Source organism: Hyperolius riggenbachi, chromosome 2 (genome assembly GCF_040937935.1).
Source record: "Hyperolius riggenbachi isolate aHypRig1 chromosome 2, aHypRig1.pri, whole genome shotgun sequence".
Taxonomy (NCBI): Eukaryota; Metazoa; Chordata; class Amphibia; order Anura; family Hyperoliidae; genus Hyperolius; species Hyperolius riggenbachi.
This window is the reverse complement of record NC_090647.1, coordinates 229,318,180-229,344,794: the sequence shown is the minus strand read 5'-3', so window position 1 is coordinate 229,344,794 and position 26,615 is coordinate 229,318,180. Positions and strand designations below refer to the sequence as shown.

General features: G+C 45.9%; 1 protein-coding gene across 2 annotated transcripts in view; it reads right to left on the bottom strand.

Annotated features, from left to right (window-relative positions):
* The window catches only part of LOC137546180 (pinopsin-like), a 312,124-nt gene that overhangs the window by 23,583 nt on the left and 261,926 nt on the right, over positions 1-26,615 (bottom strand). For both annotated transcript variants that reach the window (XM_068268278.1, XM_068268279.1), the window contains exon 4: positions 22,648-22,881. In XM_068268278.1, coding sequence (XP_068124379.1) covers positions 22,648-22,881 — 234 coding nt within the window. The remainder of the gene's footprint in view (positions 1-22,647; positions 22,882-26,615) is intronic.

The window sequence follows — 26,615 nt, the reverse complement described above, 5'->3', positions numbered from 1 at the left end:
CCAGAAATTGGACAAATTGTCGATTAGGCATGCTTGTTGGTTGATTGGCTGAAAATTTACAGATTTATGGTCACCTTAAGACAAGTGTACCAAGTAAAATTATCAGGAAAAAAGAAAACCTTGCTTAAAGTAATGGCATACATATATACACTGTATCTGCTTGCCCTGCTGTAATCAGTCCCACCAGCTTCTTTGCTACAGGCTCATGCCAGGCTCTCTCTCATGTTCCAAGCTGTTTCACAGCATTAAAATGGTGCCCAGGAGCTCTTCACTTTCAGGGAAAAGTGCAAATTAGCCTACCATCATTCCCAAGAAGATAGCTGCCTGAAATTGGGCAGTTTGATAAAGGGGGCAGGACTCATGGCTTCCAACTTCGCCCGTGCACATTAGCAACTGCAGCTCATGGAGAGGGCTGACCATGCACGCAAGCCACGGCAAGTGTTGGAGGAGGCGGTGATGGAAGAGGTAAGCTATGCAAGGGGACAGCTGCACGTAATAGGAAATTAATGAAGGGGCGGAACTGAGGGCAGCTTCACCACAATGCAGCCACGGCTGTGTATAATGTATTTTATATACATTATGTGAGATCGCGGCTGTGCATAATGTATTGAGAATACATTACACATTAACACAGCCGCGGCTGCATTGTGGTGAAGCAGGGGATGTATCCGCGGCCCATCTTAACACGTTCTGCGGACCGGCAATGGGCCGCGGACCGGGGGTTGTGGACCCCTGGGTTATAGAACAAACTCATATGATCATTATACAGAATATGATCTTGGAAGTTGGTGAGTGCATTTTGCAAGTGGTTTGGTGGTGGTGTGCCATTGAAGAGGACTAATGTGTGCTGATCCTACTGCAGAAGAGAGGAGGGTTTTAATTCCTCCATATCAACCCATCCTAGATGTGGCTGAACCACAAAGAGTCATCCCATGGAAGTCATCTCCACCCCTCTACACACACCAGGTACAATTCAACTCCACCCCCCCACCCCAAGGCACACCTAAACATGAACTCGCATCTAGACCTGTTCTCCAGCCACCTGATATGTGTGAGAAAAAAAAAAGGTTACTGGCTGTCAGTTTGCCATCCCATACACCTCAGCTTAGCAGGGACACAGACAGCAACAAAACCCACTAAAAGTTCCAGATACATACACACTTTTTCTTCATCTGATGAGACGCCCACATGACAACTAATGAATTATATCACAAAGCCACTACACGATTGCACCAGCTACCACAGCTTAGCAGTGACAAAGTCCATTAAAAAAAAAATTAAAAACAGTACAAATATAAGCATGAAAAAATGCACAACAAAACTTGATAAAAATTGGCAGGAGTCTCACTCCACATGCTGCACATTAAATATGTACAGAAGATATGACGGGAAATCAAAGCTGGCTATACAATTAATACATTTGACAAAGCACAAATATGGCAACATTAGTTTTAACCGTGTGGCCATTCCTGTCGCTTATCACTGTCCAAAAACACAGTGGCTGCCTCACCCAACATGAAACTACCATATATACCTAAATTCCTTAACTCCTCTCATATACCGTATATTCCGGTGTACAAGACGACTGGGCGTATAAAACGACCCCCCAACTTTTCCAGTTAAAATATAAAGTTTGAGATATACTCGCCGTATAAGACTACCCCTCTTCCAACACACCAAATAAAAACATAAAAAAAATCATATACTGGTGCTGTACAGTATGTGGTACCAAGTATATAACAGTATATAGGCGATTGATGCCGCTTCACTACAGTCCTCAGAAGCGAGATCTGAAAGTAGGTAACAGGATAGGGCGTAGCACCCGGCATCAATGACACCCGGTGTATAAGACAACCCCTGACTTTTCAGAACATTTTCAAGGGTTAAAAAGTCTTATACGCCATATCATACAGTAAATTGTCTCCCACAGGGCTAATAACTGCTTAATCACATTACTGAAAAAAGTTCTCAGACATAACTGAAATTGAGCCTCGCACACCCCAATTTTTAATAGATTTCATGCTGTCATCAGAATACAATCAGATTCTGATCAGTGAGTTATCACTGAGATTGGCACATTGGCTCATAATTGAGCCGTCTCTGGCTACCTTTACAATGGCAGAAATAATTAAGGTTGAAGCTCCAAACACATATCTAAGTCCCACGCAGATTCTAATTCATGCATAATCACATTATTACCTATTCACAATGCCTTATTTTGGATAAGCCACACACACAGTGTCAGCCAATCATCACCCGTGTATGGTATTTCCAAGCCTGTGTGCCTTTTGCAGCCACATTACTCAACTAATTGTGGCAGACATTTTGGCTTCAAAGTCTCACACGTGTGAGGACATATTATATTGATGCTCAGTATATATCAACCAAGCACACATACTCTTTCTACACTTTGAATGAAAACCGCACTAGGAGCAGTGGTTGGATAGTGTACTAGACAAATACATCACCTTGATGTAAGAAACTAGGGTATGCATCCTGGCCAGCATTTGTTTGGTAATTTTTTTTTTTATTATTTTTATTTTTTAGCAAGACTCCTTAGTGCTCCAGGGTTCCCTAACAATTGTGCCTTCTGTGGCTGCTGCTCTAAAGCACTTTGAGTCAGAGCGAAGAAAAGCACTATGTGAATGTTATTATTTAGTATTTATATAATGCTGACATCTTCTGCAGCGCTTTATAGAGTATATATAGTCTTGTCCCTCAGAGGAGCTCACAATCTAATCCCTACCATAGTCGTATGTCTGTCATAGTCTAGGGCCAATTTAGGGGAAAGCTAATTAACTTATTTGTATGTTTTTGGCATGTGGGAGGAAACCAGAGTGTTCAGAGGAAACCATCAACCCACAATTCATCGCAAACTAATCACTAAAGCTATCTTTAATTACCACCACCCCTCCCTCCATATATAATTATTGCAGCATACAATTTTTATGCTCATTCTTATTATTAATACTATTTGTAAACTTGCTCATACCCTTGTCTGTACTTATCTCCACCACTTTAACCAATCCTACAACCTGTGCCCACTGCCCAAAGGGCATATATTTGCTAATTAAATTATAATAAAGCAAACGTTTGATCACTGGATACAATTATGTCACTAGGGAGCTTACATCAATCTTTCTGCCACTGCTTTTGGAGTCCTTCCTCATACTACACTCATGGTTTAGTGTATACAGTCAGTGGCGTAGCTAAAGCCCAATCTACACGATACGATTCTTTGTACGATTCGATTACGATTCTATTTACGATTCTATTAAATCCGACATGTCCGATCGGGATTCGATGCAATTCGATTTGCCATTGTTTTGCAATCGTAAATAGAATCGTAATCAAATCATACAAAGAATCGTAACGTGTAGATTGGGCTTTACAAGCTACGGGCCCCGATGCAAGTTTTACATTGGGGCCCTCCAAGCACTCTATACGTAACAATTGGATACTGCGCACCAAAACCTGCCAAGGGCAACTACAGTGTCAGAGGTGCAAGAAGGGGATGGGGAGCAGTTTGTTAGTGATTACCACTATTTAAAGTATCTATAGAAGTGATCAGTGGCGTAGCTAAGAAGCTACGGGCCCCAATGCAAGTTTTACATTGGGGCCCCCGAAGCACTCTATACATAACAATTGATACAGCGCACCAAAACCTGCCAATGGCAACTACAGTGTCAGAGGTGCAAGAAGGGGATGGGGAACAGTTTGTTAATGATTACCACTATTCAAAGTATCTATAGAAGTGATTATTATGAGCACAGGACCAATAGAGAGCTAATACTGTAGTTGAGGGAGAGCCCTTCGTGGCCCCTCTGATCCAAGGGCCCTGATGCGGTTGCTACCTCTGCACCCCCTATTGCTACGCCCCTGTATACAGTAGAGTCTCGGTTATCCAGCACCAACGGGGATCGGCTGATGCCGGATAAATGTGCTTTCTGGTTGCTTGAGGGTCAAAGTTAAAAATTGGCCTAGCTAATACAGTTCTATATAACCCACTTTATGTACATACCTCAAACTCTGTATTTATTGTGAAAATACAGTTATTGGAAGTATATTAACCTTCAGGAAGCTATGGAAGTCTTTATGCACAGCAGAGCCTACACACAGCCTTATAATGTGGCCCTCACCACTGTGAGTACTGCTGGTGATTTTTGCTGGTTGGCTGAGACTGCTTGTTAGTTGAGTTCCGAATAACAGGGACTCTACTGTATAAAGATATTATTGTTAAAGTAAAAAATTATAAATGTACAATTAATGCATATGCAGCCAGTTTAGGTTCAAAGAAGTGACAGATCTACCCGTTTGCAATCGCTGCACTTCCAAGCTGACTGACGCTCCGCTTATAAAAAAGATTGTTATATTCCATTAGTAGAACAATTTATATTCAGATGCAGACATATCCCAGTATACAGTATACATGTTATCAGTTGTTGTTTACTAACATTATCTGGCCATGGCTGTGCATGACTGATAAGATGATTACCTTTAATGAGAACATTTTTGGCTGGTAAACAGTTTAGTTGCCTCTTTGTTTTCAACAGACTCAAATTTTATTTACAGTGAGCAATATTACCACCAGGTGGCAGCATTCTCCCAGTTTCTGTTGTCAGTGGTAAGCTAGTAAAATTACATTACCTGTATTAACTTTTTTTGCTTCCCGTGGCTACAGCTTTACAGAGGAAACATGTAAGTAGTGCATTTTTATGATAAAACATTTGGGTTTCACTCATATTTTATAGAACAAATATACATCATTTATATCTATTGTATGAGCTACACTTTGCAAAGGAAGAAAAGTCCTTGCAGATTGGCTAAGTGTTTAAGAATTTCAAGCTCAAGCCTGGATAACTCATAAATAATAGATAGAAAAACATGCATTTCTCTAGACAAAATATACATGCGCAAAATATCTGAAAATTGAGCATTTCTCATCACTGATGCAGAATAAAGAACAACTATCGAAGAAACGCTATTTCAGTTAACACAACGTACCTATAGAGCTTTTAGCAGATTATGAGAACAGGTGAGAGATTTTGAACCACTTGAGGACCGTGGGCTTTAACCCCCTTAAGGACCAGGCACTTTTTTTCCATTCAGACCACTGCAGCTTTCACGGTTTATTGCTCGCTCATACAACCTACCACCTAGATGAATTTTGGCTCCTTTTCTTGTCACTAACAAAGCTTTCTTTTGGTGCTATTTAATTGCTGCTGCGATTTTTACTTTTTATTATATTCATCAAAAAAGACATGAATTTTGTCAAAAAAATGATTTTTTTTACTTTCTGTGCTGACATTTTTCAAATAAAGTAAAATTTCTGTATACATGCAGTGCGAAAAATGTGGACAAACATGTTTTTGATTAAAAAAAACCCATTCAGCCTATATTTGTTGGTTTGGGTAAAAGTTATAGCGTTTACAAACTATGGTGCAAAAAGTGAATTTTCCCATTTTCAAGCATCTATGACTTTTCTGACCACCTGTCATGTTTTATGAGGGGCTGGAATTCCAGGGTAGTATAAATACCCCCCAAATGACCCCATTTTGGAAAGAAGACATCCCAAAGTATTCACTGAGAGGCATAGTGAGTTCATAGAAGATATTATTTTTTGTCACAAGTAAGCGGAAAATGACACTTTGTGACAAAACAAAAAAAAAAGTTTCCATTTCTTCTAACTTGCGACAAAAAAAAATGAAATCTGCCACAGACTCACCATGCCCCTCTCTGAATACCTTGAAGTGTCTACTTTCCAAAATGGGGTCATTTGTGGGGTGTGTTTACTGTCCTCGCATTTTGGGGGGTGCTAATTTGTAAGCACCCCTGTAAAGCCTAAAGGTGCTCATTGGACTTTGGGCCCCTTAGCGCAGTTAGGCTGCAAAAAAGTGCCACACATGTGGTATTGCCGTACTCAGTAGAAGTAGTATAATGTGTTTTGGGGTGTATTTTTACACATACCGATGCTGGGTGGGAGAAATATCTCTGTAAATGACAATTTTTTCATTTTTTTCACACACAATTGTCCATTTACAGAGAGATTTCTCCCACTCAGCATGGGTATGTGTAAAAATACACCCCAAAACACATTATACTACTTCTCCTGAGTACGGCATTACCACATGTGTGGCACTTTTTTGCACCCTAAATGCGCTAAGGGGCCCAAAGTCCAATGAGTACCTTTAGGATTTCACAGGTCATTTTGAGAAATTTCGTTTCAAGACTACTCCTTACGGTTTAGGGCCCCTAAAATGCCAGGACAATATAGGAACCCCACAAATGACCCCATTTTAGAAAGAAGACACCCCAAGGTATTCCGTTAGGAGTATGGTGAGTTCATAGATTTTATTTTTTGTCACAAGTTAGCGGAAAATGACACTTTTGTGAAAAAACCCAATAAAAATCAATTTCCGCTAACTTGTGACAAAAAATAAAATCTTCTATAAACTCACCGTACTACTAACAGAATACCTTGGGGTGTCTTCTTTCTAAAATTGAGTCATTTGTGGGGTTCCTTTACTGTCCTGGCATTTTAGGGGCCCTAAACTGTGAGGAGTAGTCTTGAAACAAAATTTCTCAAAATGACCTGTGAAATCCTAAAGGTACTCATTGGACTTTGGGCCCCTTAGCGCAGTTAGGGTGCAAAAAAGTGCCACACATGTGGTATCGCCGTACTCGGGAGAAGTAGTACAATGTGTTTTGGGGTGTATTTTTACACATACCCATGCTGGGTGGGAGAAATAACTCTGTAACTGGACAATTGTGTGTAAAAAAAATCAAAAGATTGTCATTTACAGAGGTATTTCTCCCACCCAGCATGGGTATGTGTAAAAATACACCCCAAAACACATTATACTACTTCTCCCGAGTACGGCGATACCACAGGTGTGGCACTTTTTTGCACCCTAACTGCGCTAAGGGGCCCAATGTCCAATGAGTACCTTTAGGATTTCACAGGTCATTTTTGTTTCAAGACTACTCCTCACGGTTTAGGGCCCCTAAAATGCCAGGGCAGTATAGGAACCCCACTAATGACCCCATTTTAGAAAGAAGACAACACAAGGTATTCCGTTAGGAGTATGGTGAGTTCATAGAAGTTTTTATTTTTTTGTCACAAGTAAGCGGAAATTGATTTTAATTGTTTTTTTTCACAAAGTTTCATTATTCGCTAACTTGTGACAAAAAATAAAATCTTCTATGAACTCACCATACTCCTAACGGAATACCTTTGGGTGTCTTCTTTCTAGAATGGGGTCATTTGTGGGGTTCCTATACTGCCCTGGCATTTTAGGTGCCCTAAACCGTGAGGAGTAGTCTAGAAACCAAATGTCGCAAAATGACCTGTGAAATCCTAAAGGTACTCATTGGACTTTGGGCCCCTTAGCGTACTTAGGGTGTAAAAAAGTGCTACACATGTGGTACCGCAGTACTCAGGAGAAGTAGTATAATGTGTTTTGGGGTGTATTTTTACACATACCCATGCTGGGTGGGAGAAATATCTCTGTAAATGACAATTGTTTGATTTTTTTTACACACAATTGTCCATTTACAGAGAGATTTCTCCCACCCAGCATGGGTATGTGTAAAAATACACCCCAAAACACATTATACTACTTTTCCTGAGTACGGCGGTACCACATGTGTGACTCTTTTTTGCAGCCTAGGTGCGCTAAGGGGCCCAACGTCCTATTCACAGGTCATTTTGAGGTATTTGTTTTCTAGACTACTCCTCGCGGTTTAGGGACCCTAAAATACCAGGGCAGTATAGGAACCCCACAAGGGACCCCATTTTAGAAAGAAGACACCCCAAGGTATTCCGTTAGGTGTATGGCGAGTTCATAGAAGATTTTATTTTTTGTCACAAGTTAGTGAAAAATGACACTTTGTGAAAAAAAACAATAAAAATCAATTTCCGCTAACTTTTGACAAAAAATAAAATCTTCTATGAACTCGTCATACACCTAACAGAATACCTTGGGGTGTCTTTTTTTCTAAAATGGGGTCACTTGTAGGGTTCCCATACTGCCCTGGCATTTTACGGGCCCAAAACCGTGAGTAGTCTGGAAACCAAATGTCTCAAAATGACTGTTCAGGTTTATAAGCATCTGCAAATTTTGATGACAGGTGGTCTATGAGGGGGCGAATTTTGTGGAACCGGTCATAAGCAGGGTGGCCTTTTAGATGACAGGTTGTATTGTGCCTGATCTGATGGATAGGAGTGCTAGGGGGGTGACAGGAGGTGATTGATGGGTGTCTCAGGGGGTGGATAGAGGGGAAAATAGATGCAATCAATGCACTGGGGAGGTGATCGGAAGGGGGTCTGAGGGGGATCTGAGGGTTTGGCCGAGTGATCAGGAGCCCACACGGGGCAAATTATGGCCTGATCTGATGGGTATGTGTGCTAGGGGGTGACAGGAGGTGATTGATGGGTGTCTCAAGGTGTGATTAGAGGGGGGAATAGATGCAAGCAATGCACTGGCGAGGTGATCAGGGCTGGGGTCTGAGGGCGTTCTGAGGGTGTGGGCGGGTGATTGAGTGCCCTAGGGGCAGATAGGGGTCTAATCTGATAGGTAGCAGTGACAGGGGGTGATTGATGGGTAATTAGTGGATGTTTGGAGGAGAGAACAGATGTAAACACTGCACTTGGGAGGTGATCGGACGTCGGATCTGCGGGCGATCTATTGGTGTGGGTGGGTGATCAGATTGCCCGCAAGGGGCATGTTAGGGGCTGATTGATGGGTGGCAGTGACAGGGGGTGATTGATGGGTGGCAGTGACAGGGGATGATTGATGGGTGATTGATAGGTGATTGACAGGTGATTGACAGGTAATCAGTGGGTTATTACAGGGGAGAACGGATGTAAATATTGCACTGGTGAATTGATAAGGGGGGTCTGAGGGCAATCTGAGCGTGTAGGTGGGTGATTGGGTGCCCACAAGGGGCAGATTAGGGTCTGATCTGTTGGCTAACAGTAACAGGTGGTGATAGGGGGTGATTGATGGGTAATTAGTGGGTGTTTAGGGTAGAGAATAGATGTAAACACTGCACTTGGGAGGTGATCGGACGTCGGATCTGCGGGCGATCTATTGGTGTGGGTGGGTGATCAGATTGCCCGCAAGGGGCAGGTTAGGGGCTGATTGATGGGTGGCAGTGACAGGGGGTGATTGATGGGTGATTGACAGGTGATTGACAGGTGATCAGTGGGTTATTACAGGGGAGAACAGATGTAAGTAATGCGCTGGCGAATTGATAAGGGGGGGTCTGAGGGCAATCTGAGCGTGTGGGCGGGTGATTGGGTGCCCGCAAGGGGCAGATTAGGGTCTAATCTGATGGGTAACAGTGATAGGGGGTGATTGATGGGTAATTAGTCGGTGTTTAGGGTAGAGAATAGATGTAAACACTGCACTTGGGAGGTGGTCTGACGTCGGATCTGTGGGCAATCTATTGGTGTGGGTGGGTGATCAGATTGCCCGCAAGGGGCAGGTTAGGGGCTGATTGATGGGTGGCAGTGACAGGGGGTGATTGATGGGTGATTGACAGGTGATTGACAGGTGATCAGGGGGATAGATGCATACAGTACACAGGGGGGGGGTCTGGGGAGAATCTGAGGGGTGGGGTGGTGATCAGGAGGTAGCAGGGGGCAGGGGGGGATAAAAAAATAGCGTTTTTAGATAGTGACAGGGAGTGATTGATGGGTGAATAGGGGGGTGACTGGGTGCAAACAGGGGTCTGGGGGGTGGGCAGGGGGGGGGTCTGAGGGGTGCTGTGGGCGATCAGGGGGCGGGGGGGGGGAAATCAGTGTGCTTGGGTGCAGACTAGGGTGGCTGCAGCCTGCCCTGGTGGTCCCTCGGACACTGGGACCACCAGGGCAGGAGGCAGCCTGTATAATACACTTTGTAAACATTACAAAGTGTATTATACACTTTGTATGCGGCGATCGTTGGGTTAACATCCTGCCGGCGCTTCCGTATGGCCGGCGGGATGTTGCGGCGGGTGAGCGGAGCCAGGCGACGGCGGAGGATCGCGTCACGGATGACGCGATCGCTCCGCCCATGCCCCTACAAGGACTGCCGCCATTTGTCAATACGGCGGTCCTTGCGGGGTCCACTTCCCGGCCGCCAATTGTCAATACGGCGGTCGGGAAGTGGTTAAACTATAGAGGAGTAAAAAGTAGCTGAATAATTTCCTGCACTGTATGAAAAGCAGGGCTGTGGAGTTGGTACACAAATCCACCGACTCAGACTCCTCAGGTTAGGATTCCACTGACTCAGACTCCTCTAATTTGCAGATTACAATTTTGTTGATTGAAAGTATGTAACATGAAATGCATCTCTTAAAGAGAACCTGAACTGAAAATAAAAAGTAAAATAAACCATACACAGGTCATACATACCTTCTGTGTAGAGTTGAGCCGAACGGTTCGCCTGCGAACGGTTCCATGCGAACTTCCGTGGTTCGCGTTCGCGTCCCGCAGGCGAACGTTTGCGGAAGTTCGGTTCGCCCCATAATGCACCATGGAGGGTCAACTTTGACCCTCTACATCACAGTCAGCAGGCCCAGTGTAGCCAATTAGGCTACACTAGCCCCTGGAGCCCCACCCCCCTTATATAAGGCAGGCAGCGGCGGCCATTACGGTCACTCGTGTGCCTGCATTAGTGAGAGTAGGGCGAGCTGCTGCAGACTGTCTCTCATAGGGAAAGATTAGTTAGGCTTAGCTTATTCCTGGCTGCATACCTGTTCTGTGAACCCACCACTGCATACCTGTTCATTGAACCCACCACTGCGTACCTGTTCATTGAACCCACCACTGCATACCTGTTCAGTGAACCCACCACTGCATACCTGTTCAGTGAACCTGCCAGGCTGCCACTGCATACCTGCTCTGTGAACCCACCACTGCATACCTGTTCTGTGAACCCACCACTGCATACCTGTTCAGTGAACCCACCACTGCATACCTGTTGTGTTCAGTGAACCCGCCACTGCATACCTGTTCTGTTCAGTGGACCCGCCACTGTATACCTGTTCAGTGAACCCGCCACTGCATAAATGTTGTGTTCAGTGAACCTGCCACTGCATACCTGTTCTGTGAACCCGCCACTGCATACCTGTTCTGTGAACCCACCACTGCATACCTGTTCAGTGAACCCACCACTGCATACCTGTTGTGTTCAGTGAACCCGCCACTGCATACCTGTTCTGTTCAGTGGACCCGCCACTGCATACCTGTTCAGTGAACCCGCCACTGCATACCTGTTGTGTTCAGTGAACCTGTCACTGCATACCTGTTCAGTGAACCCGCCACTGCATACCTGTTCTGTGAACCCACCACTGCATACCTGTACTGTGAACCCACCACTGCATAACTGTTCAGTGAACCCACCACTGCATACCTGTTCAGTGAACCCACCACTGCATACCTGTTCAGTGAACCTGCCACTGCATACCTGTTGTGTTCAGTGAACCTGCCACTGCATACCTGTTCTGTTCAGTGGACCCGCCACTGTATACCTGTTCAGTGAACCCGCCACTGCATACCTGTTGTGTTCAGTGAACCTGCCACTGCATACCTGTTCTGTGAACCCGCCACTGCATACCTGTTCTGTTCAGTGAACCCGCCACTGTATACCTGTTCTGTTCAGTGAACCCGCCACTGCATACCTGTTGTGTTCAGTGAACCCGCCACTGTATACCTGTTCTGTTCAGTGAACCCGCCACTGCATACCTGTTGTGTTCAGTGAACCCGCCACTGTATACCTGTACTGTTCAGTGAACCCGCCACTGTATACCTGTTCTGTTCAGTGAACCCGCCACTGCATACCTGTTGTGTTCAGTGAACCTGCCACTGCATACCTGTTCTGCTCAGTGGACCCGCCACTGTATACCTGTTCAGTGAACCCGCCACTGCATACCTGTTGTGTTCAGTGAACCTGCCACTGCATACCTGTTCTGTGAACCCGCCACTGCATACCTGTTCTGTTCAGTGAACCCGCCACTGTATACCTGTTCAGTGAACCCGCCACTGCATACCTGTTGTGTTCAGTGAACCCGCCACTGTATACCTGTTCTGTTCAGTGAACCCGCCACTGCATACCTGTTGTGTTCAGTGAACCCGCCACTGTATACCTGTACTGTTCAGTGAACCCGCCACTGTATACCTGTTCTGTTCAGTGAACCCGCCACTGCATACCTGTTGTGTTCAGTGGACCCGCCACTGCATACCTGTTGTGTTCAGTGGACCCGCCACTGTATACCTGTTCTGTTCAGTAAACCCGCCACTGCATACCTGTTGTGTTCAGTGGACCCGCCACTGCATACCTGTTGTGTTCAGTGGACCCGCCACTGTATACCTGTTCTGTTGAGTGAACCCGCCACTGCATACCTGTTGTGTTCAGTGAACCCGCCACTGTATACCTGTACTGTTCAGTGAACCCGCCACTGTATACCTGTTCTGTTCAGTGAACCCACCGCATCAGTGTGCATACCTGTGCAGTTAAGTGAACCCACCTACCTACGTGAGTGCACGCAGTGTGATATACCACTCCGTGCATACCCGATATGGACAAAACAGGTAGAGGAAGAGGTAGTGCCAGAGCCAGAGGAAGGCCACCCAGCAGGTCTGCGCGAGGTCGTGTAAATGTAATTTCGTGTGGACCTGGTCCACAGTACAGTGCTCGGAAGAAGGCACGTCCCATCACCTCCCAAGATTGTCAGGACGTGGTTGAGTATTTAGCGACACAGAACACCTCATCTTGCTCAGCCACCAGCGCTACTACTAGCACCACTTCCGCTGCATTTGACAATTCGCAAGAATTATTTAGTGTTGAAATCACTGATGCACAGCCATTGTTACAGCCAGATGAATTTTCACCAGCTCATATGTCTGAGTTACGCGGCAACACTATGGATGTAACGTGTAAGGAGGATGAAGGACCTACTGATGGTGCATGTTTGGATTTTTCTGAGGCAAGCGAAGCTGGGCAGGATGATTACGATGATGACGATGATAGGGATCCTCTGTATGTTCCCAATAGAGGAGATGAAGAGGGGGACAGTTCAGAGGGGGAGTCAGAGAGTAGTAGGAGGAGAGAAGTTGCTGAAAGAAGCTGGGGCAGCTCTTCGTCAGAAACAGCTGGTGGCAGTGTCCGGCACCATGTATCCCCACCTATGTACAGCCAGCCAACTTGCCCTTCAGCATCAGCTGCTGAGGTCCCCATAGTGCCCACATCCCAGGGTGGCTCAGCGGTGTGGAAATTTTTTAATGTGTGTGCCTCAGATCGGACCAAAGCCATCTGTTCGCTCTGCCAACAAAAATTGAGCCGTGGAAAGGCCAACACTCATGTAGGGACAAGTGCCTTACGAAGGCACCTGGAGAAAAGGCACAAACAGCAATGGGATGGCCACCTGAGCAAAAGCAGCAGCAGCACACAAAAGAAAAGTCACCCTCCTTCTCCTCTTCCTCCTTCAGGTGCATCATCTGCTTCTGCTGCTTTCTCCCTTCCACCTTCACAGGCACCCTCCTCCACTCCGCCTCTGCCCTTGAGCGCTTCCTGCTCCTCTGCCCACAGCAGCAGTCAGGTGTCCGTGAAGGAAATGTTTGAGCGGAAGAAGCCAATTTCGGCCAGTCACCCCCTTGCCCGGCGTCTGACAGCTGGCGTGGCGGAACTGTTAGCTCGCCAGCTGTTACCATAACGGCTGGTGGACTCTGAGGCCTTCCGTAAATTTGTGGCCATCGGAACACCGCAGTGGAAGATGCCAGGCCGCACTTATTTTTCGAGAAAGGCCATACCCCAACTGCACCGTGAAGTTGAGAGGCAAGTGGTGTCATCTCTTGCGAAGAGCGTTGGGTCAAGGGTCCACCTGACCACGGATGCCTGGTCTGCCAAGCACGGGCAGGGCCGCTACATTACGTACACAGCCCATTGGGTCAACCTGGTGGTGAACGATGGCAAGCAGGGCGCAGTGGACCAAATTGTGACACCTCCACGGCTTGCAGGCAGGCCTCCTGCCACCTCCTCTCCTCCTGCTACATGCTCTTTGCTGTCCTCCTCCTCCTCCTTGGCTGAGTGGCAGTTCTCCTCTCCAGCTACACAGCCCCAGCTCCGCAGGGCCTATGCTGCATGCCAGGTACGACGGTGTCACGCCATCTTAGACATGTCTTGTCTCAAAGCGGAGAGTCACACTGGAGCAGCTCTCCTGGCTGCTCTTAAGAAACAGGTGGATGAGTGGCTGACCCCGCACCACCTGGAGATAGGCAACGTGGTGTGCGACAACGGCAGCAATCTGCTTGCCGCTTTGCATATGGGGAAGCTGACACACATACCCTGCATGGCACATGTCATGAATCTAGTTGTTCAAAGATTTGTGGCAAAGTACCCTGGCTTAGCGGATGTCCTGAAGCAGGCCAGGAAGTTCTGTGGGCATTTGAGGCGGTCTTACACAGCCATGGCACGCTTTGCGGAAATTCAGCGGAAAAACAACATGCCGGTGAGACGCCTGATTTGCGATAGCCCGACTCGCTGGAATTCGACCCTGCTCATGTTCTCCCGCCTGCTAGAACAGAAGAAAGCCATCACCCAGTACCTCTACAACTACAGTAGAATGAAACAGTCTGGGAAGATGGGGATGTTCTGGCCCGACAACTGGACACTGATGAAAAATGCATGCAGGCTCATGCGGCCGTTTGAGGAGGTGACCAACCTGGTGAGCCGCAGTGAGGGCACCATCAGCGACTTAATTCCCTACGCTTACTTCTTGGAGCGTGCTGTGCGTAGAGTGGCGGATGAAGCTGCGAATGAGCGTGACCAGGAACCGTTACGGCAGGAACAGGCATGGGACCAATTTTCATCAGACCCAGCTGTTTCCTCAACGCCTGCGGCAGCACAGAGGGGGAGGAGGAGGAAGAACAGAAGTCGTGTGCAGAAGACGAGTCAGACTCAGAGGATGATGAGCAAGGTGTTTCTTTGGGGGAGGAGGAGGAGGAGGGGACGGCGGCAGGAGAACAACCGCAGCAGGCGTCGCAGGGGGCTTGTGCTGCTCAACCTTCCCGTGGTATTGTTCGCGGCTGGGGGGAGGAGGTTGACTTACGTGACGTCACTGAGGAAGAGCAAGAGGAGATGGGGGGTACTGGATCCGACTTTGTGCAGATGTCGTCTTTTATGCTGTCCTGCCTGTTGAGGGACCCCCATATAAAAAACCTCAAGGGGAATGAGCTGTACTGGGTGGCCACACTACTAGACCCTCGGTACAGGCACAAAGTGGCGGACCTGTTACCAACTCACCTGAAGGTGGAAAGGATGCAGCACATGCAGAACAAGCTGTCAACTATGCTTTACAATGCCTTTAAGGGTGATGTGACAGCACAACGCCAGCAAGGTACCACTGCCACTAATCCTCCTCCCGTGTCCACGCAGTCAAAGACAGGACGCTCCAGCGATCTCATGGTGATGTCGGACATGCGGACGTTCTTTAGTCCAATGCCTCGCCGTAGCCCTTCCGGATGCACCCTCCACCAACGCCTGGAACGGCAGGTAGCCGACTACCTGGCCTTAAGTGTGGATGTAGACACTGCTGTGAACAGCGATGAGGAACCCTTGAACTACTGGGTGCGCAGGCTTGACCTGTGGCCAGAGCTGTCCCAATTTGCCATCCAACTTCTCTCCTGCCCTGCCGCAAGCGTCCTGTCAGAAAGGACCTGCAGCGCAGCTGGAGGCATTGTCACTGAGAAGAGAAGTCGCCTAAGTCACAAAAGTGTTAAGTACCTCACCTTTATCAAAATGAATGAGGCATGGATCCCGGAGGGCTGCTGCCCGCCCCAAGACTAAGTCAGTCCCCGCACACACAGCATCTCTGCCTGCACGCCGTGTGACTGGCTGCCTGGCCTGCCCCAAGAAGACTAAGTCGCTCCCAGTCCCTCCACACAGCATGTCTGCCTGCAGGCCGCTTGACTACCTTCTCCGCCACCACCAACAGGGTCCGGGACTCCAGGCGGATTGCTGAATTTTTTAGGCCGCTGCTACCAGCGGCCGCTGTAATAATTTTTCTGTGTGCGTGTACATGACTGCCTAATTTTTCTGGCTGCACTGCGGGCAGCTGCAACAACAAAAGAAAAGGCATGTACATGCGCCGATTCCCCTTCGTGGTCATTACCTTGCCGTGGTGAAGGGGCTTGCGTATCACAATGAAGCAATGACCGGCGCCTAGATGAGTGTCTCGGGGGGCACACACAAGATAATAAAGTCGTTGCTTCATTGTGGTCAGACCAAATTTGATCAGCTGGACAGTCACTGTTCTGTCATTCAGCTACATCAGCCAGGCGACCATATGGGCTGTAAAGCCACCAAAACCTGCACTCTCGCCATGGTGCGCACCAGTCCAGCACGGCCGTCACTACACAAACAGCTGTTTGCGGTGCGTTACACGGTGAGTTTGGTGTGTCAGTGTGAAGCAGTACCTTAATTACACTACCTGATTGATGTATACACATGCAAGATGTTTTAAAGCACTTTGGGCCCTTTTCCACCAGCGCGTTTGCGCTGGCTGAATCGCAAAAACGCAAACCGCTAGCGATTTTACAATCGCTACGGTTTGCTTTTTAACATGGGAATCGCGGTAGGTCATTTCCACTACCGCGATTCGTTTTTGCGGGGAACGCGAACGCGCGGTGGAGCGATAATTGCCGCGATTTTGCTATGCAGTGCATAGCATAGCAAAATCGCGGCCGCGAACGTCGGGGAATCGCCGGTAATTGCGATTCAGCAATCGCTAGCGTTCAGCGTGAACGCTAGCGATTGCTAGTGGAAAAGGGCCCTTTAGGCCTGTCATTTAGCATTCAATGTGATTTCTGCCCTTAAAACGCTGCTTTGCGTCAAATCCAGATTTTTCCCGGGGACTTTTGGCGTGTATCCCACTCCGCCATGCCCCCCTCCAGGTGTTAGACCCCTTGAAACATCTTTTCCATCACTTTTGTGGCCAGCAGAATTTTTTTTTCCAAAGTTCGCCTCCCCATTGAAGTCTATTGCGGTTCACGAACTTTTCCGCGAACCGAACGTTCCGCGGAAGTTCGCGAACCCGGTTCGCGAACCTAAAATCAGAGGTTCGACCCAACTCTACTTCTGTGTAGTCTACCTCCCAATCTCTTTCTCCTCTCCTGCATCCTATTTGTCCACTGTGATCAATGGAATTCTCCGTCCTCCATTTTAAAAATGGCCATTACCCCATAACAGCTTCCTGGTCAGCACACTGTTAAACTGTTATATCGCCCACTTGAGCCATAGGGAGACATGGACATTACCTTGCACATTCAGTTGTAACTGACTCCTGCTGATCTATAACTGACAGCAACTGGTATATTTCAGTTCTGACAAAATATTCTCTTCCCCACTAGCACCAACCATGTATATAGGAAACGCTCAAAAAAACTGCTAGTTCCACTTTCAAACCAGCGAATGAGGGGTAGTTGGAAGGAACTGGAATAAAAAAAAAAAAAAAAAACACGGAAAGTATATCAAATGTGGAACTCTATTATACAGTGTGTGTGTGTGTATGTATATATGTATATATAATGTGTGTGTATGAAGGGAGAGGATGGGGGGGGGGGAACGCTGCAGGTCCTTTAGCCTGGAGTGGCAAGGCTAGAGGCACCCCTGTCACTGACATCTAAAGTTGGCTGGTTGTATAGTCCAATGGCTTCTGATACCTCTTGTGGACTCCAGCTGAGAAATACCATTGCCATAACTTCTGGTCCTGTGCTCACCTACTTAGGAGTTGTCGCTTCTCCTTAATTACTCAGCAAAACACTAAGCGTGAGCACAGTAATGACAGAGGAAGAGAACATATGCACACACTAAAGCCCCGAGACATCTGTAATTAGAATATGACACAGATGGGGAGCACTTTTGTTTTAGGTGAGAACTGCAGTCCGGCACCCCATGTTGCTGCAGGGGGACATTTTTCTTAAATGTGTGTGTGTGTGTGTGTGTGTATATATATATATATTTATATATATATATATATCAGTGGCGTACCTAGGGCATTTGGCACCCGGTGCTGGGTATTAAAAGACACCCCCCCCCCTTAAAAAATGGGCGTAGCCACAACCTGCGGCGTGCTTCGCGGCAAAAAATGGGCGTGCTCATGACCGGATGAGGGCGGAGCTAACTGTAATTTAAAGTATTAGCTAGTATAGTTGCCCCAATATAGCTAGTAGTTTCCCCCAGTATAGTTGCCCCCAGTGAAGCTAGTATAGTTGCCCCCAGTGAAGCTAGTTGCCCCCAGTATAGCTAGTATAGTTGCCCCCAGTATAGCTGGTTTAGTTGCCCCAGTATAGCTGGTTTAGTTGCCCCAGTATAGCTAGTTTAGTTGCCCCCAGTATAGCTGCCCCCAGTATAGCTAGTATACCTGCCCTCAGTATAGCTAGTTTAGTTGCCCCCCAGTATAGCTAGTTTAGTTGCCCCCCAGTATAGCTAGTTTAGTTGCCCCCAGTATAGCTAGTTTAGTTGCCCCCAGTATAGCTGCCCCCAGTATAGCTAGTATACCTGCCCCCAGTATAGCTGCCCCCAGTATAGCTAGTATACCTGCCCCCAGTATAGCTAGTTTAGTTGCCCCCAGTATAGCTAGTTTAGTTGCCCCCAGTATAGCTGCCCCCAGTATAGCTGGTATAGTTGCCCCCAGTATAGCTAGTATAGTTGCCCCCAGTATAGCTGGTATAGTTGCCCCCAGTATAGCTGGTATAGTTGCCCCCAGTATAGATGGTATAGTTGCCCCCAGTATAGCTGGTATAGTTGCCCCCAGTATAGCTAGTTTAGTTGCCCCCAGTATAGCTAGTATAGTTGTCCCCCAGTATAGCTAGTTTAGTTGCCCCCCCAGTATAGCTAGTTTAGTTGCCCCCAGTATAGCTGCCCCCAGTATAGCTAGTATACCTGCCCCCAGTATAGCTGCCCCCAGTATAGCTAGTATACCTGCCCCCAGTATAGCTAGTTTAGTTGCCCCCAGTATAGCTGGTATAGTTGCCCCCAGTATAAGCTAGTATAGTTGCCCCCAGCTAGCCCCCAGTATAGCTGGTATAGTTGCCCCCAGTATAGCTGGTATAGTTGCCCCCAGTATAGCTGGTATAGTTGCCCCCAGTATAGCTAGTTTAGTTGCCCCCAGTATAGTTGCCCCCAGTATAGCTGGTATAGTTGCCCCCAGTATAGCTAGTTTAGTTGCCCCTAGTATAGCTGCCCCCAGTATAGCTGCCCCCAGTATAGCTGGTATAGTTGCCCTCAGTATAGCTAGTTTAGTTGCCCCCAGTATAGCTGGTATAGTTGCCCCCAGTATAGCTAGTTTAGTTGCCCCTAGTATAGCTGCCCCCAGTATAGCTGGTATAGTTGCCCCCAGTATAGCTGGTATAGTTTCCCCCAGTATAGCTGCCCCCAGTATAGCTAGTACAGTTTCCCCCCCCCCAGTAAAGATGCCCAGGAGGGGGAGAAGCAACGCTAGAAGAAGGGGCAGTGGGGGCAGCGGTGGGGAGGGGGGAAATATCCCCCCCTCCCTCACCTGGGACCCCTCCTTCTGCCTCTCTCTCCCCCTCCAGAATAGCTGCGACAAAGTGCGGGGCGGCCGGAGGCGTATAGACAATTACTCACCTAATCTCCGCGTTCCCAGCGTCATGACGTTACAGGTCTCCGCCTCCAATGCCGCCCACTGTGCTTCCACTAATCAGGAAACACAGTGGGCGGCATTGAAGACAGAGACCTGTGACGTCATGACGCTGCGCTCCACGCTTGGAACGCGGAAATCAGGTGAGTAATTGTTCATACGCCTCCGGCCGCCCCGCACTTGTCGCCGCTATTCTGGAGGGGGAGAGAGGCAGAAGGAGGGGTCCCAGGTGAGGGAGGGGGGGGATATTTCCCCCCTCCCCACCGCTGCCCCCACTGCCCCTCCTTCTAGCCCTGCTTCTCCCTCCTGCTGTGCTGCTGTGGGGGGTCGTTGTGACACCCCCCTGGGTGTCTGACACCCGGTGCGCCCCGCCCCCCTGCGCACTATGGTAGGGACGCCACTGATATATATATATATAGGGAGTGCAGAATTATTAGGCAAATAAGTATTTTGACCATATCATCCTCTTTATGCATGTTGTGTTACTCCAAGCTGTATAGGCTCGAAAGCCTACTACCAATTAAGCATATTAGGTGATGTGCATCTCTGTAATGAGAAGGGGTGTGGTCTAATAACATCAACACCCTATATCAGGTGTGCATAATTATTAGGCAACTTCCTTTCCTTTGGCAAAATGGGTCAAAAGAAGGACTTGACAGGCTCAGAAAAGTCAAAAATAGTGAGATATCTTGCAGAGGGATGCAGCACTCTTAAAATTGCAAAGCTTCTGAAGCGTGATCATCGAACAATCAAGCGTTTCATTCAAAATAGTCAACAGGGTCGCAAAAAGCGTGTGGAAAAACCAAGGTGCAAAATAACTGCCCATGAACTGAGAAAAGTCAAGCGTGCAGCTGCCAAGATGCCACTTGCCACCAGTTTGGCCATATTTCAGAGCTGCAACACCACTGGAGTGCCCAAAAGCACAAGGTGTGCAATACTCAGAGACATGTTTCACTGGTAAAAATAAATAAATAAAATGGGTATATATTTGTTTTTTGTTAAGTTGCCTAATAATTATGCACAGTAATAGTCACCTGCACACACAGATATCCCCCTAAAATAGCTAAAACTAAAAACAAACTAAAAACTACTTTCAAAAATATTCAGCTTTGATATTAATTAGTTTTTTGGGTTCGTTGAGAACACGGTTGTTGTTCAATAATAAAATTATTCCTCAAAAATACAACTTGCCTTATAATTCTGCACTACCTAATATACTGTATACAGTGGCTTGCAAAAGTATTCAGCCCCCTTGAAGTTTTCCACATTTTGTCACATTACTGCCACAAACATGAATCAATTTTATTGGAATTCCACATGAAAGACCAATACAAAGTTGTGTACACGTGAGAAGTGGAACGAAAATCATACATGATTCCAAACATTTTTTACAAATCAATATCTGCAAAGTGGGGTGTGCGTAATTATTCAGCCCCCTTTGGTCTGAGTGTAGTCAGTTGCCCATAGACATTGCCTGTTGAGTGCTAATGACTAAATAGAGTGCACCTGTGTGTAATCTAATGTTAGTACAAATACAGCTTCTCTGTGACGACCTTAGAGGTTGTCTTAGAGAATATTGGGAGCAACAACACCATGAAGTCCAAAGAACACACCAGACAGGTGAGGGATAAAGTTATTGAGAAATTTAAAGCAGGCTTAGGCTACAAAAAGATTTCCAAAGCCTTGAACATCCCATGGAGCACTGTTCAAACGATAATTCAGAAATGGAAGGAGTATGGCACAACTTTAAACCTACCAAGACAAGGCCGTCCAACTAAACTCACAGGCCGAACTAGGAGATCGCTGATCAGAAATGCAGTCAAGAGGCCCAGTAGGCTCTGGAGGAACTGCAGAGATCTACAGCTCAGGTGGGGGAATCTGTCCATAGGACAACTATTAGTTGTGCACTGCACAAAATTGGCCTTTATGGAAGAGTGGCAAGAAGAAAGCCATTGTTAACAGAAAAGCATAAGAAGTCCTGTTTGCAGTTTGCCACAAGCCATGTGGGGGACACAGCAAACAGCAAACATGTGGAAAAAGGTGCTTTGGTCAGATGAAACCAAAATGGAACTTTTTGGCCAAAATGCAAAACGCTATGTATGGTGGAAAACTAACACTGCACATCACTCTGAACACACCATCCCCACTATCAAATATGGTGGTGGCAGTATCATGCTCTGGGAGTGCTTCTCTTCAGCAGGGACAGGGAAGCTGGTCAGAGTTGATGGGAGGATGGATGGAGCCATATACAGGGCAATCTTGGAAGAAAACCTTTTGGAGTCTGCAAAAGACTTGAGACTGGGGTGGAGATTCACCTTCCAGCAGGACAACGACCCTAAACATAAAGCCACGGCAACAATGGAATGGTTTAAAACAAAATATATCCATGTGTTAGAATGGCCCAGTCAAAGTCCAGATCTAAATCCAATCGAAAATCTGTGGCAAGATCTGAAAACTGCTGTTCACAAACACTGTCCATCTAATCTGACTGAGCTGTTTTGCAAAGAAGAATGGGCAAGGATTTCAGTCTCTAGATGTGCAAAGCTGGTAGAGACATACCCTAAAAGACTGACAGCTGTAATTGCAGCAAAAGGTGGTTCTACAAAGTATTGACTCAGGGGGCTGAATAATTACGCACACCCCACTTTGCAGTTATTTATTTGTAAAAAATGTTTGGAATCATGTATGATTTTTGTTCCACTTCTCACGTGTACACCACTTTGTATTGGTGTTTGACGTGGAATTTCAATAAAATTGATTTATGTTTGTGGCAGTAATGTGACAAAATGTGGAAAACTTCGAGGGGGCCGAATACTTTTGCAAGCCACTGTATATATATATATATATATATATATATATATATATATATATATATATATATAATTTTTTATTTATTTATTTTAAAACCTTTATAGTCAGTTAAACAATGCAGCATCCACTAGCACTGAAATATCAATTTGAAATTTATGAACCTTTAAATCCAAATGACCTCTGGTGCCTTACCTGCTTATTCATTAGAATGTAAATGACAGGATTGCATACAGTGCTGCTTTTGGCCAGAATTGAAGGTATTACGCTTGCTACGGGTGTCACCGCTCCAGGTCTTCCAAAAGTAGCCAGCAAAGCAACAACACCATACGGCAACCAGCAGATCAGGTAGCAGATGACTGTGGCAATCACCATGAACAGAACATGGTACTCTCTCTTCCGTGCTGCAGACTTCCTTATTTTTCCAACCTAATTAAAACAAAGCAACACAATGAAATACAATTAACAATGCCATTTTAGACAATGACAACAATCACATTTGTTAAGATGGATGTGTCAAGAAAGTCATATGTTAAATAAATCAAAATGATTAACATCAGATTATTGCTACAATCCTTTTCTCTTGCAATAATGAAAATAGTGCCGCCAAACTTCACCTTCCTCTTCGGCACCTTTCGCGAAGTGTCCATTGTGTCACATCACAACAGATGATATCATCGTATCCCAACGTAATGCAATGTTATTCCCATGGGGCTATCGTGCTGTGCATTAACCGCCGGGTTAGCTCACCACATGCAGTGTGTTTACAGGGCAACATGTGCATTTCACAGTGGCAGTGAGGCAGACTTTCATTGTACTGCATGACTCACTGTATGATTGCACCACAACAGTACAGCGCAAAGCAACTTTTCAGCTATTTTGCATTACAATTTGCACATTGTGAAAGGTGTCTTAATGCTCAGAAGGTATTTTTTTTCTTTCTTTACCATTTTGAGCATCTCCTAATGCTTTCTAGTTTCTTTGGGAGACACTGACAGGTGTGAGAGAATCTAAGTACTCTGTTAATCACTGTTAATTTGGTAATTATTAACTACCTGTGGACCCAGCGAGTGCGACTCTACGTCGGGCAGGGGGCGCTGCGGTCCTGACCGGACGTAAACTCTACGTCCCATTGACCGCGCGCTCCTGCCCGTCTCCGCCGCTGGTCCGCTCTGCCCCCGCCGCTCGTTGCTGCCCTGCCGCCTCTATGACGGCAGAGCACTGTGAGCCGGGCAGGAGCCGTTTTCATTGGCTCCTGGCCCTGTCATTCATGTAAGCCGCTCTCATTGGCTTACATGGATTGACAGGGTCAGGAGCCAATGAAAGCGGCTCCTGACTGGCGCACAGCGCTCTGCCGTCATAGCGACGGCAGAGAGAGCAGCCTGCGGTGGGAACAGAGCGGCGTGTTCGTCGGGAGCGGCGGATCTTTGCGGCGATTCGTTGGGAAGCGGCGATTTACGGGACCAGCACCCTCTGGTCCTTAAGGGGGCAGAGGGTGCTGGTCCAGAAAGGGTTAATAAACTCAAATACAATTACACATAAGACCAAATGACCAATCAAGGTCTGCAGATTTGATTGATCCAGTTCTGAGCTTTATATATTTGGTTAAAATTTACATAATTTAGCATAAATTAAAAATGATTAGCATCTTGACAACCACCTCAGATGATGGTATTAGAAAAATGAGGAGGCTGTATTGAGGTAATTCTTCCAGTAGGTGGCAGAATGTAAAAACAAATCAAAATGTGAAGACAGCATCTAAGGACATCTGGTTTTATACTCCAAAAGAAAACCTGTGGCACTAAATATTTTCTGTGTAATATGTTCTTATGCTGGATGATAACGATAAGTGACATTCTTTTCAGCCTCGGAATATGTTTAGAGAATTGTATTTTCTTCATAACAGAGCATGCATGAAAATATATAAGAAACTGACATTCTGCAACTATTCTCCTTTTTTAAAGCTTATTTTCTCCCATTTTGCACTTGCAGATTCCATAACTTCCCATTATTTTGTAGATGTTGCTTTAAGGCCCGTGGCTCACAGGCAGTTTAGATGCGGTAATTTGTCATTTCATGAGGCACAGCAAACATTTGCTCTAACATTCTCTTTTAAAGCACACACCACATTGCCAAGTCACTTTCAATTATTTGCTAAATTTTATTAGCGGTTTCCGCTGTTACATTCATTGGCAATAGATGCTGACAGTTATTTCATGTGCTCAACTTCATACTACTGCCTGAAAGATATGTGTTGCTACATAAACAAGTATTGTAGCTAGTTACAGCATTAATTCTCTACAATGAGAGACATTTTTGAGTAAAGCAGAACATTTGGGCTCCTGCAGTTGGCAGAAGTTTGGGGCACCTTTATAAATAGTGGCAATAGTGCTAAATGTGGGCACCTGTGGCCAATGCAAAAAATGGCTAAAAAAGAGCGGGGCCTGAAAATGTCATTTTTTTGTCGGTGGGGAATATCGTATTGCTGGTGGTGGTGGTGGTGGTTGGTTGCTTAAGATTAGGTGTGTTGTGGGGGGGGGAGGGTTAAGGTTGGGCATCATAGAGGGAGGGTTCTGTGTAAGTAGTAAAAAATTGGTATTTTACTAAAGAAAAATACTACTGTTAAACAGAAGAATATCGGAGAGATGCATGTATGCATTTTTTTCAAACTGTATGTGTGGCATCTTGCTAAGAAGAGATGAACAATCTATTCTACAGAGCTTCCTCTAGAACACAGGTGTCGAACTTCAGGCCTGGAGGGCCAGATCTATGCCAGTGGTTAGGATGGACTGAGAAAGAGAGGAATGTGTTCTACACTTTTCCTGATTCAGACCCATCAATTAATTTGAGGTATCAAAAATGTGTGAGGACCTCGGCCCTCGAAAGACCGGTTTGACATCCCTGCTCTAGAGAGAATTTGAGAAGCATATGGTGGATCACGTGACTAGTTGTAAGTCTCTGATTGTTTGGTGCAATCATGTTGTATACGTCTCACTTCTGCTTCTTGTTTTAGCATACATATCAGTTAGTTAAACAATGTGATCACCTATTTTTCTTAAAGGGGTTCTTTCGCGAATGAGGAAAAAAATAAAAAGTGGTTTATGCATAAACTATTAAACATCCTTCTAAAATAGTGTAAAACGTTTTTTAAAAATATGAATGGTTTCATCAATACAACATGTAATGTAAACCGTGACGGATGACGGACTGGGAGGCTAATCCATTTGTTAGGGGTGTTTTTTTTTAATTTTCATTTCACAACCATAACTCCCGCCTACCTAGTTTTCAGTGGTAAACTCCCGGTCTGTGCAGAGAGTCGTTTGTGCAAAGAGTCATAAGCTGCTGGGAGAATCAGCCAGAATCAGTCACATCTACACCATATGATTTTTTTGTCAGATTCGATTCAATTTGATTCAATTCATTGATTCGATTTGATTCAATCTGACATGTCCAATTCATGATTCGATTCAATTTGAATCGAATCATAAATCGGACATGTCAGATTGAATCAAATCAAATCAATGAATCAAATCAAATTGAATCGAATCTGACTGATTCTGGCTGATTCTCCCAGCAGCTTATGACTCTTTGCACAAACGACTCTCTGCACAGACCGGGAGTCTGGTTGCCTAGCAACAATGTAAACATATACTGAGGAGCTCAGCGGAGCTCAGCTGTAACGGGCAATTCCTGCCAGCAGTGGGTTATACCACTGAAAACTAGGTAGGCAGGAGTTATGGTTGTGAAATGAAAGTAAAAAAAAAAACACCCCTAACAAATGGATTAGCCTCCCAGTCCGTCATCCGTCACTGTTTTCATTACATGTTGTATTGATGAAACCATTCATATTTTTAAAAGACGTTTTACACTATTTTAGAAGGATGTTTAATAGTTTATGCATAAACCACTTTTTATTTGTTTCCTCATTCGTGAAAGAACCCCTTTAAGGAGGCCTTTTAACTTGCTGTATCAGCAAAAAGAGCTGTGTCTTACCACTCACACACACATTCCTAGTGGTTTGGGTCACCCTGAGCTGCTTGGTCACACTGTTACATTTACTAAGGCATTTTAAGAGATCTCCGTACATGATTAGCAGTGATATCATAAGTGATTCACGAAACCCACGCTATTATATAAAGAGCCTAGGTGTCACTCCAGCCTAA